The sequence below is a fragment of the Gouania willdenowi genome, chromosome 17 (assembly GCF_900634775.1).
Source record: "Gouania willdenowi chromosome 17, fGouWil2.1, whole genome shotgun sequence".
Taxonomy (NCBI): Eukaryota; Metazoa; Chordata; class Actinopteri; order Blenniiformes; family Gobiesocidae; genus Gouania; species Gouania willdenowi.
In genome coordinates, this window is record NC_041060.1 from 25,330,007 (window position 1) to 25,349,533 (window position 19,527).

The 19,527-nt window shown below is 37.8% G+C and overlaps 1 protein-coding gene across 1 annotated transcript; it reads left to right on the forward strand.

Moving 5' to 3' along the window:
- The first annotated feature begins 362 nt into the window (after positions 1-362).
- map6d1 (MAP6 domain containing 1) lies at positions 363-18,845 on the forward strand. The gene is made up of 3 exons (XM_028472167.1): positions 363-1,074; positions 5,254-5,575; positions 18,606-18,845. The coding sequence occupies exons 1-3, from the start codon at positions 575-577 to the stop codon at positions 18,681-18,683; spliced, it is 900 nt and encodes a 299-aa protein (XP_028327968.1). The 5' UTR covers positions 363-574; the 3' UTR covers positions 18,684-18,845.
- Positions 18,846-19,527: the final 682 nt, after the last annotated feature.

The window sequence follows — 19,527 nt, forward strand, 5'->3', positions numbered from 1 at the left end:
CTGAGTGCTCCTGTTCAGAATGAAATTCAGAAATTCTGTCAAACATCAAAATACAGTCTAAAATATATAATTATCCAGGTTTTGAGTTAATTTGGTTACAGTTTCCTCATTATAAATCTAAATATTTCATCATAAATCAGTGTTGATCGTGTGTATGCATTGGTTAATGGATTAGTGAATGTGACGACACACACACACCACTACTACTACACACCACTACCACACACTTACACACCACTACCACACACTTACACACCACTACCACACACACACACACACACACACACACACACACACACACACACACACACACACACACACACACACACACACACACACACACACACACACACACACACACACACCACTACCACGTGAGAGACACAGGCGGTCCCTGGTATAGACGGACCAACAGCCGCTCCTCTATCGGGCGCTGCCTGCCATAGACATGGGCTCGGTACCCGGTGCGCGCTCAGCAGGAAGGAATGATATAGAATTTAACCAGTAGACCTTCTTCTTCTTTTCTATTGTTTTTCTTTCTTTCCGCTTTCACGCACACAGTTGTAGAGGAAGCATGGCGTGGCCGTGTATCAGCAGGGTTTGCTGCCTGGCTCGTTTCTGGAACCAGTTGGATAAGTCGGACCTCTCCGTCCCGCTCACCACGCAGAGCTACTCGGACATCTCCGAGCGGGAGGTGCGCTCCGTCACCAAACAGGTGTCCGTCTCCGAGCGCACACCCGGGAACCTTTACTCGACCCCGGACACACGTGCCAGAGGTTCGCCCCGGCAGGGCACGGAGGGTCCCGGGACCCGAGGGTCCATCACTGCCCGGAAGGAGCCAAGCTACAAGCCCCGGGAGGACTACCACCCACCCGGGGTGCCTTTCCCCAGCGTTACGCAGTACAAACAGGATTTCAAACCCTGGCCCATTCCTAAGAAAGAGAACTTCCCGTGGATTGGTAACGATGGAAGCAGCACGGTGAATGGAGGTCATGGTCCGGGGCAGCACAGGGGTCAGACCCGGGGGGCCAGGGGCTCACAGCCAGTGGTGGAGGACCAAACCAGTTCATACAGGTACCTGCTCTGTTTCAGCACCTGTCACTGTCCTCTTCATCAGAGGATCCACCCAAATCCGCCAGAAATCACACAATTCCCTCTAAGATGTAATCATCACTTTTCCCTATAGAAGGGTTTCACCTACGTCACGTTCTGGGCAGTAACCCGGATGTGCGGCTATATTGGAGGCATTCAGAGGTAAACACTGCGATGGATAAATGTCCGAAGCCACAGAAAAGCTTCTCAAAATGTGTTATAGATGCAAAAGCATAAAAGGAAGGACTTGGAAAAGTTAGGGTTTATTGGTGGTGCCGATCCATACGAGTTGGCGCACTCGTCTTGGATCAATGACGACCTGGAGAGTTTTCAGCCTATTGCGTACCCTGATATCATCAACTACCTGGTTTTAACCCTAACCCACTCTGGGTCATCCTTTAGGTAAATGTCAGACCTTTTACCTGGAATACAATGAGAAATACAGCACATTTTAGCTCTATATTTTAAGAACGGTGTTGCTACTGTAGCAGGCTATTAAATGTGATTAAATTAAGTATTTAAGGCCACATGGAGTAGCTCGATATGAATTATATTATTATCATCACACTAGAAAATTAGTTAAGAGCAGCTGCTATCAACAATTCACTTACCTGACAAGAAATGGGCCTAACAAATTCCACAAGTGCCTCCTTTCCTCTGATAACTTTTGACATTGTTCTCTCTGATCTGTTATCACTTTTGGAAGTCTATAAATCTCCAAATGTTTTTCATGGTCTGACCAATTATTACAGAAAACAACACGGCAATAATTCACCATTTTCTTTCATTCGACGTTCCAGATCTGCTTTGTTTACCTCTGAGTACCTCCAATATGGCCACTTCCGGTTTGATGACGCGGTGATGATGTGTTGTGAAAACCCTCTATTGACCGTGGCTCTTAAAAGCTCTGAAAACACTGGTGGAGATGGCAAAAACTATACATTATGAAAACGATGATGTAACAATACGTACAGTACACTTGCAGTGGGATGAAAGTCATGTTCCCTACCCAGTGTTGCCAGCAACAATGGATGATTCAGACCAGTGTTTCTCAAATGGGGGTACATATACCCCTAGGGGTATCCGACGGTGCTACAGGGGGTACTAGAAAGAGAGTGGAAAATGAATAAATAAAAGCATTAAAAATATGGGGATTTTAAAATTTGTATTTTGGGTCAAAAATGATGTATCACCTGGATGATGACATTTTCCATGAGAGAATTTGCAAAAAATATCAACGATATTGCAGGTGGAATTGTTTTGGGTTTGTCAGTTGTTTCTATTGCTGTGTTATGAAACATACTTATATATATATATATATATATATATATATATATTAAAAATGAAGATTTTAAAATGTGTATTTTTAGTCAAAAATGATATAACACAAAATTAACCATAATAATGATGACACAGAAACTCACGAAAACAAAAAAACATTTCCTATGAAAAATGATCACATTAATTGAGAAATAATAACGTTTTTTTCTTCAGTGAATGCAATAAGCTTCCGTACCACTGAACCTGTGAACCAAACACACTATAGGGTCATTAAATGTCATTTCAACACATTTTTAGGACATTTCACGCACTTTGGTCCAAAAACAATCTGACGTTTTTACCAATTGTTCTGTCATTATTCAATATTCACACTGTAAATGTTTAGTTTGATCTGATTAATACTTTTTGAGATATGGATAATTTAATAAGGGAGGGTATGTGTCCTCATTTTTCTTCCATTTTCATCTTCCAATATCTCAGGAACTCCAGCACATAGGAAAGGTAAATGTATAGTATAGTATAGTATAGTATAGTATAGTATAGTATAGTATAGTATAGTATAGTAACACAGGTCCACACTGAAAATACAAAGGTCACTCTTGGTCCCACACCAGGTGAGAGATGACCAGAAATGATAAAAACTATAGAAATAAATGTATTCAGGAGGCACTAAATACTGTTTCATTCCACTTATTTACAAAATGAAATTCTTTACGCTCTAGAGTTGATTTTTTATTGTATTTTGGGCAAAATGTATCTGGACAAAGGGCTAAAAGCTAAAAGCTTGGAGAACCACTAATTTAGACTATGAAACTAATCTGTTGAAAAGCTACCAAACTACTCAAACTGGCCAGTATCATGAATATATAGTGTTCTTTTTATGAATAATTAAATAGTTTAGTGTTTCAACAGAGTTAGTTTGGTTCAACTTTCATACATTGACCCAGGGAAAAAAAAACATCCAATCTGGCAACATAACATCTTCCAAACCCATTTTGGCCTAATGTTACATAGTGTAAAAGTTTCATCTAATCATCAGCTCACACTAGTTATTGTAAGCAGAATTGGAATTACTCTCCGACTTATTAGTAGAATCATTTAACCTTTGAATTAATCAATCATTTAATAACAGAAATGTAACAACCAGGTCAGTAAATCAATGGGAATGATCAATCAATAGGGAAAACAACACACCCATCTTCACAACTAAGGATGAATCCTAAAATGAACAAGTAGTTTGATCACTATAAACAATAACTTGCTTAATTATGCTTTTTAAGAATGAATCTTATATGGGAACATCACATGATTACTATTGAGAAACAATAATAAATCATTGATCATTGTCCAAGTGTGTCATCAATAGTTATTTTATGCTCCGTATTTATTGCAACTGTTTTCTTACCTACTTCTTCAATCAAGTAGGAGATCAATAAAACAATCAGTCTTGAGCAAAATAGCACCGTTCATCACCCAACGAAAGCCAACAGTGTTTTGGGGAGATCAATCATTTTCCTCAAAAAGCATTTACTGTAAATACTGATAGAAGTTTGACAGAAAGATTACAGTTGTTTTTATTCATCGTAATGCAGCTCTGTAATCTTGGCCAGTGGTTGCTGTGGATCATCTCACGTACATTATTAATAATTAAAAAAACATCCTGATAATGAGGCCCTCCAGCAATTTAGCAGCTTCATATGGTTGTTCCATATTTATAACTCATGAGCATCAAATATTTATCATTCCAGATGATGTTTAGTGGGTGCCGTAAAACTTGATAGAACTCACAATGGATCAATGTTACATATACAGAAAACTCTTAAACATGAGACCAAGCTGATTGGCAGGGGCCAGGTAACACAAGAGCTTGAAGAGAAATAATTCTATAAGCAAAACTTTGGTATTCTTCTTCATTGATGAGCCTAATGTGGTGTTTGGACAGAATCTAAGAAGGGCTGAGATGGTATGATATATGATAAGTCGGTATGTACTAAATGTATTACCGCTGCCATAGAGGTTATATTTTCAACCGTTATTTGTTTGACTTTTAGCAGAATTACGTCAAAAGTACTAAAGGCATTTTGACAAAATTGAAACCAAAAATGGACCTTACGCCATGAAAGATTCCAATATATTTAGGAGGGGACCCATATCAATATACTACTTCTGAGTTTCAAAAGTCAAAAAATTACTATCGCTCATTATTGGTGAAATTTCAAAAATTCGCATCTCAGTTGCATCTGTATGAAATTTAACTCATCGTGTTAGTTACTCAATTACCCCACCAAGTTGTCACCAGTTCAGATCCAAATTGTGCATTTCTGTGCTTTAAAAAAAAAGAAATTAAATAGGGGTGCCCATAATATTTCAGCCTTTGCTGTATCTTTATTAATGAGAATATACATTTCTTCCAAGCCTTTAAATCACTGACATGGTCAGATAACTGCAAAAATATGACATATTTGGTTCTTGGCGGAGGTTAATGCTCTTGTATAGAAAACTAACCTGATCTTTTTCTAGGTTTCATACAGCACAGCAAGGGAGACAACTGACAAACCAAACCTGCAATATCTTTGAAAATGTTTCGCAAATTGTCTCATGGAAGTCCATTTATTAATTTTTTACAATTTTAAATTGAAAAATATCGTTAGAAGTGGTTCTCTGAGTGCTCCTGTTCAGAATGAAATTCAGAAATTCTGTCAAACATCAAAATACAGTGTAAAATATATAATTATCCAGGTTTTGAGTTAATTTGGTTACAGTTTCCTCATTATAAATCTAAATATTTCATCATAAATCAGTGTTGATCGTGTGTATGCATTGGTTAATGGATTAGTGAATGTGACGACGTAGCATTCTGCTGCACCTGTCTTTGTTCAGGCAAGAATTCAGGCCGTGGCCTGGAGCGAGACCAGCCAAGAGTGCGAGGAAAAATGCTCCAGTTCAGTATTCCAGTCCTGGGACTGAAGTTACCATGGTCTCACGTGAGACCAGCTACCAGGCCGCCTATAGCAGTGATGCGAGCAGGTCCATAGGCCTGCATCAGGGGGAGCACATCATCACACAGCAACACCCCCCAGTCCCAAAGCCCAGCTGCACCAGTTCAACCAGCATGCACGCCCTCAGCTCAACAAATCCCTCCAGCTTCCAGCAGAACATCCTGCCTCAACAGACAGAGCTCTGCACAGCATCTAAGGCAGAGGTAAGCACATGACTCAGATAACTGCACGGTCAATGAGTTCATTTCAAAACTCTGAGAGATGCTCTGTTACTGTTACATCATTGTTACAGTTACTGTTACTGTTACAGTCACTGTTACTGTTATAGTTACTGTGACTGTCACTGTGACTGTGACTGTTACTGTTACAGTGACTGTTACAGTTATTGTTACAGTTGCTGTGACTGTCATTGTGACTGTTACTGTGACTGTTACAGTCACTGTTACTGTCACTGTTACAGTCATAGTTACTGTCACTGTTACAGTTACTGTTATAGTCACTGTTACAGTTACTGTTACAGTTACTGTCACTGTTACAGTTATAGTTACTGTCACTGTTACAGTCACTGTTATAGTCACTGTTACAGTTTCTGTTATAGTTACAGTCACTGTTACAGTTACTGTTATAGTCACTGTTACTCACTGTTACAGTTACTGTTATAGTTACTGTCACTGTTACAGTCATAGTTACTGTTATAGTTACTGTGACTGTCACTGTGACTGTTACTGTTACAGTGACTGTTACAGTTATTGTTACAGTTACTGTGACTGTCATTGTGACTGTTACTGTGACTGTTACAGTCACTGTTAATGTCACTGTTACAGTTACAGTTACTGTTATAGTCACTGTTACAGTTACTGTCACTGTTACAGTCAATGTTACAGTTACTGTTATAGTCACTGTTACTGTTATAGTCACTGTTACTCACTGTTACAGTTACTGTTATAGTTACTGTCACTGTTACAGTCATAGTTACTGTCACTGTTACAGTTACTGTTACAGTTACTGTTACAGTCACTGTTGTAGTCACTGTTACAGTTACTGTCACTGTTACAGTCATAGTTACTGTCACTGTTACAGTTACTGTTATAGTCACTGTTACAGTTACTGTTATAGTTACTGTCACTGTTACAGTCATAGTTACTGTCACTGTTACAGTTACTGTTATAGTCACTGTTACAGTTACTGTTATAGTCACTGTTACTCACTGTTACAGTTACTGTTATAGTTACTGTCACTGTTACAGTCATAGTTACTGTCACTGTTACAGTTACTGTTACAGTTACTGTCTCTGTTACAGTCATAGTTACTGTCACTGTTACAGTTATAGTCACTGTTACAGTTACTGTTACAGGCACTGTTACTGTTATAGTTACTGTGACTGTCATTGTGACTGTTACTGTGACTGTTACAGTCACTGTTACAGTTACTGTTATAGTTACTGTTATAGTTACTGTCACTGTTACAGTCATAGTTACTGTCACTGTTACAGTTACTGTTATAGTCACTGTTACAGTTACTGTTATAGTCACTGTTACTGTTACAGGCACTGTTACTGTTATAGTTACTGTGACTGTCATTGTGACTGTTACTGTGACTGTTACAGTCACTGTTACTGTCACTGTTACAGTCATAGTTACTGTCACTGTTACAGTTACTGTTACAGTTACTGTCACTGTTACAGTCATAGTTACTGTCACTGTTACAGTTACTGTTATAGTCACTGTTACAGTTACTGTCACTGTTCCAGTCATAGTTACTGTCACTGTTACAGTCACTGTTATAGTCACTGTTACAGTTACTGTTATAGTTACAGTCACTGTTACAGTCATAGTTACTGTCACTGTTACAGTTACTGTTATAGTCACTGTTACTCACTGTTACAGTTACTGTTATAGTTACTGTCACTGTTACAGTCATAGTTACTGTTATAGTTACTGTGACTGTCACTGTGACTGTTACTGTTACATTGACTGTTACAGTTATTGTTACAGTTACTGTGACTGTCATTGTGACTGTTACAGTCACTGTTACTGTTACAGTTACTGTTATAGTCACTGTTACAGTTACTGTTATAGTCACTGTTACAGTTACTGTTACTGTCACTGTTACAGTCAATGTTACAGTTACTGTTATAGTTACTGTCACTGTTACAGTCATAGTTACTGTCACTGTTACAGTTACTGTTATAGTCACTGTTACTGTTACAGGCACTGTTACTGTTACAGGCACTGTTACTGTTATAGTTACTGTGACTGTCATTGTGACTGTTACTGTGACTGTTACAGTCACTGTTACTGTCACTGTTACAGTCATAGTTACTGTCACTGTTACAGTTACTGTTACAGTCACTGTTACAGTTACTGTTACAGTTACTGTTACAGTCACTGTTGTAGTCACTGTTACAGTTACTGTCACTGTTACAGTCATAGTTACTGTCACTGTTACAATTACTGTTATAGTCACTGTTACAGTTACTGTTATAGTTACTGTCACTGTTACAGTCATAGTTACTGTCACTGTTACAGTTACTGTTATAGTCACTGTTACAGTTACTGTTATAGTCACTGTTACAGTTACTGTTACTGTTACAGGCACTGTTACTGTTATAGTTACTGTGACTGTCATTGTGACTGTTACTGTGACTGTTACAGTCACTGTTACTGTCACTGTTACAGTCACTGTTACAGTCATAGTTACTGTCACTGTTACAGTTACTGTTACAGTTACTGTCACTGTTACAGTCATAGTTACTGTCACTGTTACAGTCATAGTTACTGTCACTGTTACTGTTACTGTTACAGGCACTGTTACAGTCATAGTTACAGTCACTGTTATAGTCACTGTTACAGTTACTGTTATAGTTACTGTCACTGTTACAGTCATAGTTACTGTCACTGTTACAGTTACTGTTATAGTCACTGTTACTCACTGTTACAGTTACTGTTATAGTTACTGTCACTGTTACAGTTACTGTTATAGTCACTGTTACTCACTGTTACTCACTGTTACAGTTACTGTTATAGTTACTGTCACTGTTACTGTTACAGTTACTGTCACTGTTACAGTTACTGTTATAGTCACCGTTACAGTTACTGTTACAGTCATAGTTACTGTCACTGTTACAGTTACTGTTATAGTCACTGTTACAGTTACTGTTATAGTCACTGTTACTCACTGTTACAGTTACTGTTATAGTTACTGTCACTGTTACAGTTACTGTTATAGTCACTGTTACAGTTACTGTTACAGTTACTGTTACAGTTACAGTCACTGTTGTAGTCACTGTTACAGTTACTGTCACTGTTACAGTCATAGTTACTGTCACTGTTACAGTCATAGTTACTGTCACTGTTACAGTTACTGTTATAGTCACTGTTACAGTTACTGTTATAGTCACTGTTACTGTTATTGTTACAGGCACTGTTACTGTTATAGTTACTGTGACTGTCATTGTGACTGTTACTGTGACTGTTACAGTCACTGTTACTGTCACTGTTACAGTCATAGTTACTGTCACTGTTACAGTTACTGTTACAGTTACTGTCACTGTTACAGTCATAGTTACTGTCACTGTTACAGTCACTGTTATAGTCACTGTTACAGTCACTGTTATAGTCACTGTTACAGTTACTGTCACTGTTCCAGTCATAGTTACTGTCACTGTTACAGTCACTGTTATAGTCACTGTTACAGTTACTGTTATAGTTACAGTCACTGTTACAGTCATAGTTACTGTCACTGTTACAGTTACTGTTATAGTCACTGTTACTCACTGTTACAGTTACTGTTATAGTTACTGTCACTGTTACAGTCATAGTTACTGTTATAGTTACTGTGACTGTCACTGTGACTGTTACTGTTACAGTGACTGTTACAGTGACTGTTACAGTTATTGTTACAGTTACTGTGACTGTCATTGTGACTGTTACTGTGACTGTTACAGTCACTGTTACTGTTACAGTTACTGTTATAGTCACTGTTACAGTTACTGTTATAGTCACTGTTACAGTTACTGTTACTGTCACTGTTACAGTCAATGTTACAGTTACTGTTATAGTTACTGTCACTGTTACAGTTACTGTTATAGTCACTGTTACAGTTACTGTTATAGTCACTGTTACTCACTGTTACAGTTACTGTTATAGTTACTGTCACTGTCACTGTTACAGTCATAGTTACTGTCACTGTTACAGTTACTGTTACTGTTACAGGCACTGTTACTGTTATAGTTACTGTGACTGTCATTGTGACTGTTACTGTGACTGTTACAGTCACTGTTACTGTCACTGTTACAGTCACTGTTACTGTCACTGTTACAGTCATAGTTACTGTCACTGTTACAGTTACTGTTACAGTTACTGTTACAGTTACTGTTACAGTTACTGTCGCTGTTACAGTCATAGTTACAGTCACTGTTATAGTCACTGTTACAGTTACTGTTATAGTTACTGTCACTGTTACAGTCATAGTTACTGTCACTGTTACAGTTACTGTTATAGTCACTGTTACTCACTGTTACAGTTACTGTTATAGTTACTGTCACTGTTACAGTTACTGTTATAGTTACTGTCACTGTTACAGTCATAGTTACTGTCACTGTTACAGTTACTGTCACTGTTACAGTTACTGTTATAGTCACTGTTACAGTTACTGTTATAGTCACTGTTACTCACTGTTACAGTTACTGTTATAGTTACTGTCACTGTCACTGTTACAGTTACTGTTATAGTCACTGTTACAGTTACTGTTACAGTCATTGTTGTAGTCACTGTTACAGTTACTGTCACTGTTACAGTCATAGTTACTGTCACTGTTACAGTTACTGTTATAGTCACTGTTACAGTTACTGTTATAGTCACTGTCACTGTTACAGTCATAGTTACTGTCACTGTTACAGTTACTGTTATAGTCACTGTTACAGTTACTGTTATAGTCACTGTTACTCACTGTTACAGTTACTGTTATAGTTACTGTCACTGTCACTGTTACAGTCATAGTTACTGTCACTGTTACTGTTACAGGCACTGTTACTGTTATAGTTACTGTGACTGTCATTGTGACTGTTACTGTGACTGTTACAGTCACTGTTACTGTCACTGTTACAGTCACTGTTACTGTCACTGTTACAGTCATAGTTACTGTCACTGTTACAGTTACTGTTACAGTTACTGTCACTGTTACAGTCATAGTTACAGTCACTGTTATAGTCACTGTTACAGTTACTGTTATAGTTACTGTCACTGTTACAGTCATAGTTACTGTCACTGTTACAGTTACTGTTATAGTCACTGTTACTCACTGTTACAGTTACTGTTATAGTTACTGTTACTGTCACTGTTACAGTTACTGTTATAGTCACTGTTACTCACTGTTACAGTTACTGTTATAGTTACTGTCACTGTTACAGTCATAGTTACTGTCACTGTTACAGTTACTGTCACTGTTACAGTTACTGTTATAGTCACCGTTACAGTTACTGTTACAGTCATAGTTACTGTCACTGTTACAGTTACTGTTATAGTCACTGTTACAGTTACTGTTATAGTCACTGTTACTCACTGTTACAGTTACTGTTATAGTTACTGTCACTGTTACAGTTACTGTTATAGTCACTGTTACAGTTACTGTTACAGTTACTGTTACAGTTACAGTCACTGTTGTAGTCACTGTTACAGTTACTGTCACTGTTACAGTCATAGTTACTGTCACTGTTACAGTTACTGTTATAGTCACTGTTACAGTTACTGTTATAGTTACTGTCACTGTTACAGTCATAGTTACTGTCGCTGTTACAGTTACTGTTATAGTCACTGTTACAGTTACTGTTACTGTTACAGGCACTGTTACTGTTATAGTTACTGTGACTGTTACAGTCACTGTTACAGTCATAGTTACTGTCACTGTTACAGTTACTGTTATAGTCACTGTTACAGTTACTGTCACTGTTCCAGTCATAGTTACTGTCACTGTTACAGTCACTGTTATAGTCACTGTTACAGTTACTGTCACTGTTACAGTCATAGTTACTGTCACTGTTACAGTTACTGTTATAGTCACTGTTACTCACTGTTACAGTTACTGTTATAGTTACTGTCACTGTTACAGTCATAGTTACTGTCACTGTTACAGCTACTGTTATAGTCACTGTTACAGTTACTGTTATAGTCACTGTTACAGTTACTGTTACAGTCATAGTTACTGTCACTGTTACAGTTACTGTTATAGTCACTGTTACAGTTACTGTTATAGTCACTGTTACTCACTGTTACAGTTACTGTTATAGTTACTGTCACTGTTACAGTCATAGTTACTGTCACTGTTACAGTTACTGTTATAGTCACTGTTACAGTTACTGTTGTAGTCACTGTTACAGTTACTGTTACAGTTACTGTCACTGTTACAGTCATAGTTACTGTCACTGTTACAGTTACTGTTATAGTTACTGTCACTGTTACAGTCATAGTTACTGTCACTGTTACAGTTACTGTTATAGTCACTGTTACAGTTACTGTTATAGTCACTGTAACTGTTACTGTCACAGTCACTGTTAACAGTCTTTCAGAGTAGTGATGCTGTATTTGGTCCCTGAGCAGCTCTAAGTGACCTGGCTGTTTAAAACAGGCCATGTGTTAGATAACGCTACTGGTGCCACTCATTACTCCAACCGTTGTGCAGGCTTGATTGGAACAAAAGTAATCATTCCTCCGACCTAAATCCTTTGGCTCGAGGCTAAAAGGAATCTACGGATGAGATCTAGTTTTGATCAAATGGAAGAAGTTTTTTGTTTTCATTCTACAAATTAAACCATGTACAGTTACCAACTGTTCTCTAGATAACGTAAGATAAAAGTCAGCTAAAAAAATATGAACACGAGATTGTTCCAGTTTGTTTTGATTTTTTACGAGTACAGTGTCTGTTGGAAGTATATATTCATTTAGTGGGAGCCTAAGTACAGTTGTCAATTATGGCCAAATGGGTATATGTTTGAAGATTGGATGTACAAAGAGGTGTACATACTCTGTACTCTGTAGTGTTATAAAGTTGTATATTTGCAGGTGCAAAGTAAAATAGCGATTTCCCTGGTTTAATTCTATGGGACATGTGCATGATAAATTAGTTTTATCATGCGCATGTCTTGTGACATCAATAATTACAAATTTAATATTTACAAGTACAAAATGTTATTAAATAATTTATGATTATTTTTTAAACTTGTGAGAACAAGTAAATGGTAACTAACTGTACTTAATGTACCAATATCAAAAACAAGTGAAATGTTTATCAAACTGGCAAATTACATTTTTAAATAAGTAAAGATGTGGTTCACTGACACCTAGTGACCAGGCGTTTATGTGCTATGCATATGTTAGCGCAATTATATGTTTTTTGTTTTTTTGGATCGATACAATAGTTGTGCGGTGAAATATTGTAGTATATCACTGAATTGATTTTTTCTTAGTACTGAGTTAAAGTCAAATTAAAGCATGGTTATTTTTCCTACAGTTATTTTTTTTAATCCTTTTTCCTCTCCAAAGACATTGTATTTCATTGTCATCGCAAACCATTATCGTCTATCGCAGTGGTTCCTAAACTTATTTTGTTGCGCACCCCTTTGTAGAAGGAAATATTTTGAGGCTCTCCCGCTGCAAAAAATATCAACAAAATTGGTAAAAATGTAACCTTTATTTAAGAAGTTTAACATTTGGACTATTTTAGTATTTTTCTTAAAAAAATGCATGCAAAGTTGCAAATCACATATTCTAGAACAGGGATGTCCAATTCCGGTCCTCGAGGGCCACTATCCAGCATGTTTTAGATGTTTCCCTCTTCCAACACACCTGATTCAAATGATCAACTCCTCATCCAGCTCTGCAGAAGCCTGATAACGATCCTAATCATTTGAATCAGGTGTGTTGGAAGAGGGAAACATCTAAAACATGCTGGATAGTGGCCCTCGAGGACCGGAATTGGACACCCCTGCTCTAGAACATTGATAATACAGTTATTTTAGTGCAAAGAAAACAATTGTGATTTTTTCAGGAAAGCAGTTCTCCTGCCGCCCCCTTTCACGAGGTCACACCCCCAGGACTGGCACCACTGGTCTACTGTATCAAGAACTCAGTGTATCACCCCATTCCTATATATATATATATATATATATATATATATATATACTGTATATGTATATCTGTTGGCAGATTGTTTATCATTTCTTTGAATTGTTCGTGATAAAAAGGAACGGTGATATAAGAATGTATTTCCTCCCCCTTCTGTTAAAGTCTAAAGTAATTTATTGTCGTGTCACCCTGTAGGCAACAGTGTTAAACATGACAAAGCAGGAAGAGTTCTATTATTTAAACTGAGTGACTTTGATTTGAAACATCTCAATGAGAGTTAAAGCCTGGATAATCTTAAATCTATGCAGTCCTGAACTCCCTGCAAAGACTTGGGAATCTGCTCTGGCACTGGTAACGCAAGCTAAACACATTTGTGCTGCATAATCTGAGTGTGCGTGGGGAACGCTTTTAGCATGCAGAGTGGAAACCTCAGCAGAAGCGTTTGTTTTGGCTAAATCTTGGTTGTTTTATAGTCAGCTTAGAAGCAACAGCCTTCTGAGACTTGGGATTGGGCGTTCAGAGCTCCTGGTTGCATAAGCTGAGCTACTGTACAGTGGAGCAGCTCTGTGCACTTGAAGAGATTGACGGTAGAGTTATGAAAACTCTGCTCACTGTGGTTTAATAACGTGCAAAGAGGATTAGATGGTCAGCGAGGACAATTCAGGACATTCAGTCTACTGTCGACTATATTTACCTGAGCTCCTCTGGTTTTTCTGTAGGATGCAGGGTTTATAAACCCTTATTACTACGTAGTTCAAATTTGTGTATTTCACTTAAAGGTCCAGTATTATGCTATTTTTCACCCATCTCTATTTGTTCTAAGAACCCCAACAACATTGTATTTGAGGATGATTTTCCCGAACTTGTCTGTTTTCTGGAGCTTTAGCCCTCTGAAAAGTTACAGAACGCTTCTAAAAACAGGCTGTTTTTTGGGCGTTCATGCAAATGCATGAGTGGCCGTAAACACACGCTAGTTCAGGCACGGCTCCAGCATGTGTGTTTATCACTGCAGCAGTAAATCATTAGTCTTCCTTCTCCTCCTCACCTCTACTGACCACAGCAATAGTCCATTTAAGACGATAGTTCATTATTTTGTCCGACCGCTGCGTCACATTGGGTCATAAACACGTCAGCAATACAAGGCGGTATAACGGCTACTAAAAGTGGAACTGATTGTGACCGCTCGTGCTGCGCCGCAGAGAAGTAAATTCTCAACTATCAGCTGAGTCAGTTGTTTCAAACACTCACATGAGCTGCTACACCGCTTTCTTTTCCTCCTTACTTCTTCTGGTCACAGGAATAGTCCATTTAAGATGATAGTCCATTGTTTTGTCTAGGGATGTCCCGATACAACTTTTTCACTTCTGATACGAAACCGATATTGCAGCTTTGAGTATTGACGGATACCGCTATCGACCTGATACGATATCAGCACGAATCATGCATACATTTATTACTTATTTTGTAGTGTGGAATGTTAGAAAAGGTTTTATCATGTGATGTTACTCAAACAGAGAACAATAGTCAGCAACAGTAGGTACGAGAAAAACTGACCCATTTATTATTAACCAATTGGTTACGTACATTTGAATATATACAGTATTCTACAAATGAATAAATATAATATTAAATATATCGGACATATCAGATATCAATATCGGATCTGGACACCCCTAGTTTTGTCCAACCGCTGCGTCGCATTGGGTCTCAAACACTTCAGATTATCCCATAAAGGTGATACAAGGCGGTATAACGGCTACTAAAAGTGAAACTAATTGTGTGTGCTCTTCGGATTATCTACATACTGAACGTAAAGGTATTAACTGTAATATTAACCTGTCTTCACTATGTTTGTTTTACCTGTGAGGTAGTCTGAGAGGGAGGAGCTCACATTCTTATAAGGTAGGAGGAGCCAGGATTGTCAGGAGGAGTAGTTTCCACGTTGTAAAGTCGCAACGCGAGAAAAATCCAACTTGCCCGTTTGGAGCTGACTTTTTACAAAATGTGGAATAACGAGAGAGGGAGGAAACATAACTTCTTCAACTTTTGAATGAGGCTAAAGGAATGTATATCACTGTAGCAAAACTGTTATAAAGTGCATTTTTCATAATACTGTCCCTTCAATAGATATACTGGGAAATGTGACGTAAAGAAAAACATTTTATGCTACTTGGAATCTTGGGATTCTTGTGGTTGATTTGTATGAACATAGAAAAACATAGAAGAGAATGCAGCAAACACAATTCCAACAGGGCAATAGAGATTAATTATGGCATTTAAAGAAAGAAATGGACTTCTGTATGTCTCATTCCTGTATCTCATTTCTCCAATGGAAACACAAGCCTTCCCCCCGTTAGACTCACTCCTCGTTACCTCAGTTGGACATTCCCACGCTGCCTGGGAATACAGAGGGAGAATCTGATGCCCAATTGGCAGAGCTGAGGGGGAGAGTGATGTATTGTGTTAAAAGTAGAGAGAGTTATCGACCCACCATGATAGGAAAATGAAGGCAGTGATCAGAGAACAAGAAGAGGAGGCAGGGATGAGTTGCACACAGTGTGATGGGAAAGGGGGGGGGGGGGGGGGGTGAGGAAGGAAAGGATGGGGTGGAGGCAGCGTCTGATGGATTATCTGTAAAGTGCAAGTGTTGCTGTCTTTTTTGTCACCAATCAAACTGAGTAGAGAGGCAGATTGGGTTTATATGTAGTAGATGTAGTAGATGATGAATGTGCTCAGTCCCACCATTAAAGCGACACCCACACTGGTCTCTGACTGCAGCCACAGTGGAACCAGAACAGGTACTGGAATTAGTGAATGGAATAATATATATATATATATATATATATATATATATATATATATATATATATATATATATGTTATCCTCATTCCTGGGAGCTCTACTATAGATATGATTGTGTAATTCCAGTGTGACAAAGGAACTGTCAATGAATAATAATGGCAAGTTTATTACTAAAAAACTTTATTGATGGATTGTCTGTCGTTTAGTTATGACCTCCACCAAATATTTTCACATGCGCTTATTTTTTTAATTTATATAATATATATTCATGTGTTTGTTTGACAGCAGGGTTACGTCAAAAGTACATAATGGATTTTGACCTAATTTGAACAAAGATAGATCTTATATACTGATTCTTGATCAGTTTAACATCAAAAAGTTTCTTTTTTTTCATAATCGGCTAAATAAAAACATTGAAAACCTCATATCTCATTTGTAATTGACCGACCTTTATTACATTTGACTCAGGTGTGTCGGGTTGGTTCCTAAATCACCACATTGAGTTTTGATTGCACATTTCATCGCGATTTTTCCAAATTGTGACGATTGGACCTCCTGTATGGTTAATAATAATGGGGATAGGAAGTTCCTTTAAGCCTTCAAAGTGCGAATGATCATGCTAACATGTTCAGGGTCAATGATCCAGATGCAAAACATCTGGAAAGGAGGATATTTGGCACTTGGCGGATGTTTGCGCTCTCTGAGTGCTCTTGTTTTATACTATTATTGTTATTAGATGACAGAGAGGCGTACAGTCTCCTACGCTCCTAAAGGGCAGAGATGTTGGTATATTTGTGTTAAGTTTGACTCTGTGTGCAACACTTATGAGGGATACGATTGTGTGTTCAGCTTGATGATTGCTTTCTGTTTTTGAATGTATTTTTCAGTATTGATATCGTTATTGAAAGGAAATTAGCACCTATAATGTGGAAGTAGCAGCCCCAGGAATCAGGCGAATAGGCACACTAACCCTAAATAACAACTGTGATTTTCTTTTTATTAGAACTTTTAATTTGATTAAATTATCATGACCTCTAACTCTAATATCTCATCTCACAGGGTTAATGCCCCAGGCTTAAAGTCACATGTCCCGGCCAAATCTGGGCTTTTAGATCATCCAATGTGGCCCACAGGAGAAAGTAACAATGAGAGAAAACAATAATCATTGTGTAAATTACAGAAAAATGAAACCACAATATTTGCACTGGTTCTCAATTTTCCCATGCCTTTGTCACATGACTGCAGTCATCTCTAATAATACAATTTTTTTTTAATTAATTCCTGCAATACCTGGAAAAACAATCGCACAAAATTCCTTTAAATTACACAAAAATTGAATATTTTTGGTGGGATATATATATATGTCACTTATTGCTTGGATATTGTCAGTGCTTTACATAGCTTACTGTATATATCAGTTATACGTGGACATGCAAACTATGAGGCACAATAATGTTGAAATTACTCTTTTTTTTCTGCGCCTAAAACCTGCGGCCTATCGAGATCAAACTGCTTTATATTCAGAGGTGGCAAAAGTACTCGTCTTCAGTACTCAAGTAAAAGTATAGATACTTTTATATAGATATAAAAGTATTGAAGTTGCTCCCTTACTTGGGTAAAAATTAAAAAAAAAAATACATGCTACTAAATGTACTTAAGTAAACAAGTTTTTTTTTTTTTTTTAAAAAAGTCCCTTTCATAATAAAACAGAACTTGTAGAATAGTGGTACATAGAAACAAGTTAAATCTGTACAAATAATAATAAAAAAGTGCAAATGCTCAATTAAACCCAGAGCATCTTTGAGTTTAACATTTTTAAAAACTTGAAAATGTTAACTATAAAACTAAGGGACCTGCCTAACATAAAAAAGTACAGATATTTGTTGAAAAATGTAAGGAGTAAAAGTAAAAAGTTGCCAAAAAAATAAATACTCAAGTAGTACTTGTCACCTCCATATTTGGCTCCTAAAGGAAAACTAGTTTGACACCTTCAAACTAAAGGAGGGATTGTGTCTGTGATGGACCGGTGACCTGTCAGGGGTGTGTCAGTAGGTGAGGATGAACTTCAACCACAGACACTGTGACTGCTGTGTGTGGCTGAGGGGGAAAATAGTGTTGTAGAAATGAGTGGATATATGTTTGGACGGACTGTGAGATGAGACGTGACAGCAGACCTGATGCTTGCTGACAGTGCAGTCCAAACAGTCTCCTCTGATTTCACGGGCCCAGTCAGAGTCTTCCAGCTGCTGCCTAGTGTCTCATCAACTCTGACCACCTTAATGCTGCTTTTGAATCTGTGTCTGCCTTCAGGATCCCATGGTGAGGACCAAACTCCCTCCGAATCCCTCAGCTGTCTTTCAAAGTGGATCCAGGGTCTTTAACATCTGACAGCTGCTGCCGCTTCCAACCATTCCACTTTCAAAGCTTTTACGAAGCAACAGGGGATTTTTATTTCATTCCACAATACAAAAATCTATGCAAGGAAATGAGTCGTTCTGAACAGGCACGCCAACAGCCACCCGTGCACTGTTAGGTGTCCTCTGTTGCTTTGAAAAGGAACATGCATGTAAGATAATAGTTTTCAAACACCGGATTTTTCTTGTATTTGCAATTATAGACGCACAATAAAAGTGGCTGCTCTGTGTTTGTGTGAGTGTGTGCCTGCAAATTGGTCCCCTGCACAAAGTAGAGTCTACGTTAAAATGAATGATAAGTTTGTTTGTGTTGACCTTTGTTGTTGCTAGAAATAAGCTTTTTTTTAAATTGACCTTGGTTTGCAACTTAGAGAAACCAATTCTCAATTTGTAATTATGTGATGACGCATTAAAAACAAATTGTTCACAATGTTGTCACTGTGCTCTCTGTCAGTCTTTTTCTAACAGAATTAACGCTGGTTGAACCCTAAATAAGAAAATGTATTCAAACTCATTTTCCTGAAACATGCAAGCATAGCCTACAAATATAAATATTCACTTTATTCTAGGCCAGGAGCCAGGTCCACTCCTCAGGATATTTTTAGCTAACTTTTTTTCACTATTATATCCTGTTATCATATATCTTGGGCCATCATGAGTTGATAACGACCACCACCAACTCGGCCCCGTTTGGTCTCGGGCCAAAAACACCCTTTTTTGGAAAAGCTTCTGGTGAAATAATGTAATTAGAATATTAGGTACTGCAGCTCATATAACCATAACTGATTTTGCATATTGTATCCTGACACATAGGAGAA

Coding starts and splice junctions, on each gene's coding strand:
- map6d1 (XM_028472167.1), top strand. CDS start 575: ATGGCGTGGCCGTGTATCAGCAGGGTTTGCTGCCTGGCTCGTTTCTGG. Junction 1,075..5,253: donor GACCAAACCAGTTCATACAG/GTACCTGCTCTG, acceptor GTCTTTGTTCAG/GCAAGAATTCAGGCCGTGGC. Junction 5,576..18,605: donor GCACAGCATCTAAGGCAGAG/GTAAGCACATGA, acceptor GTCTGCCTTCAG/GATCCCATGGTGAGGACCAA.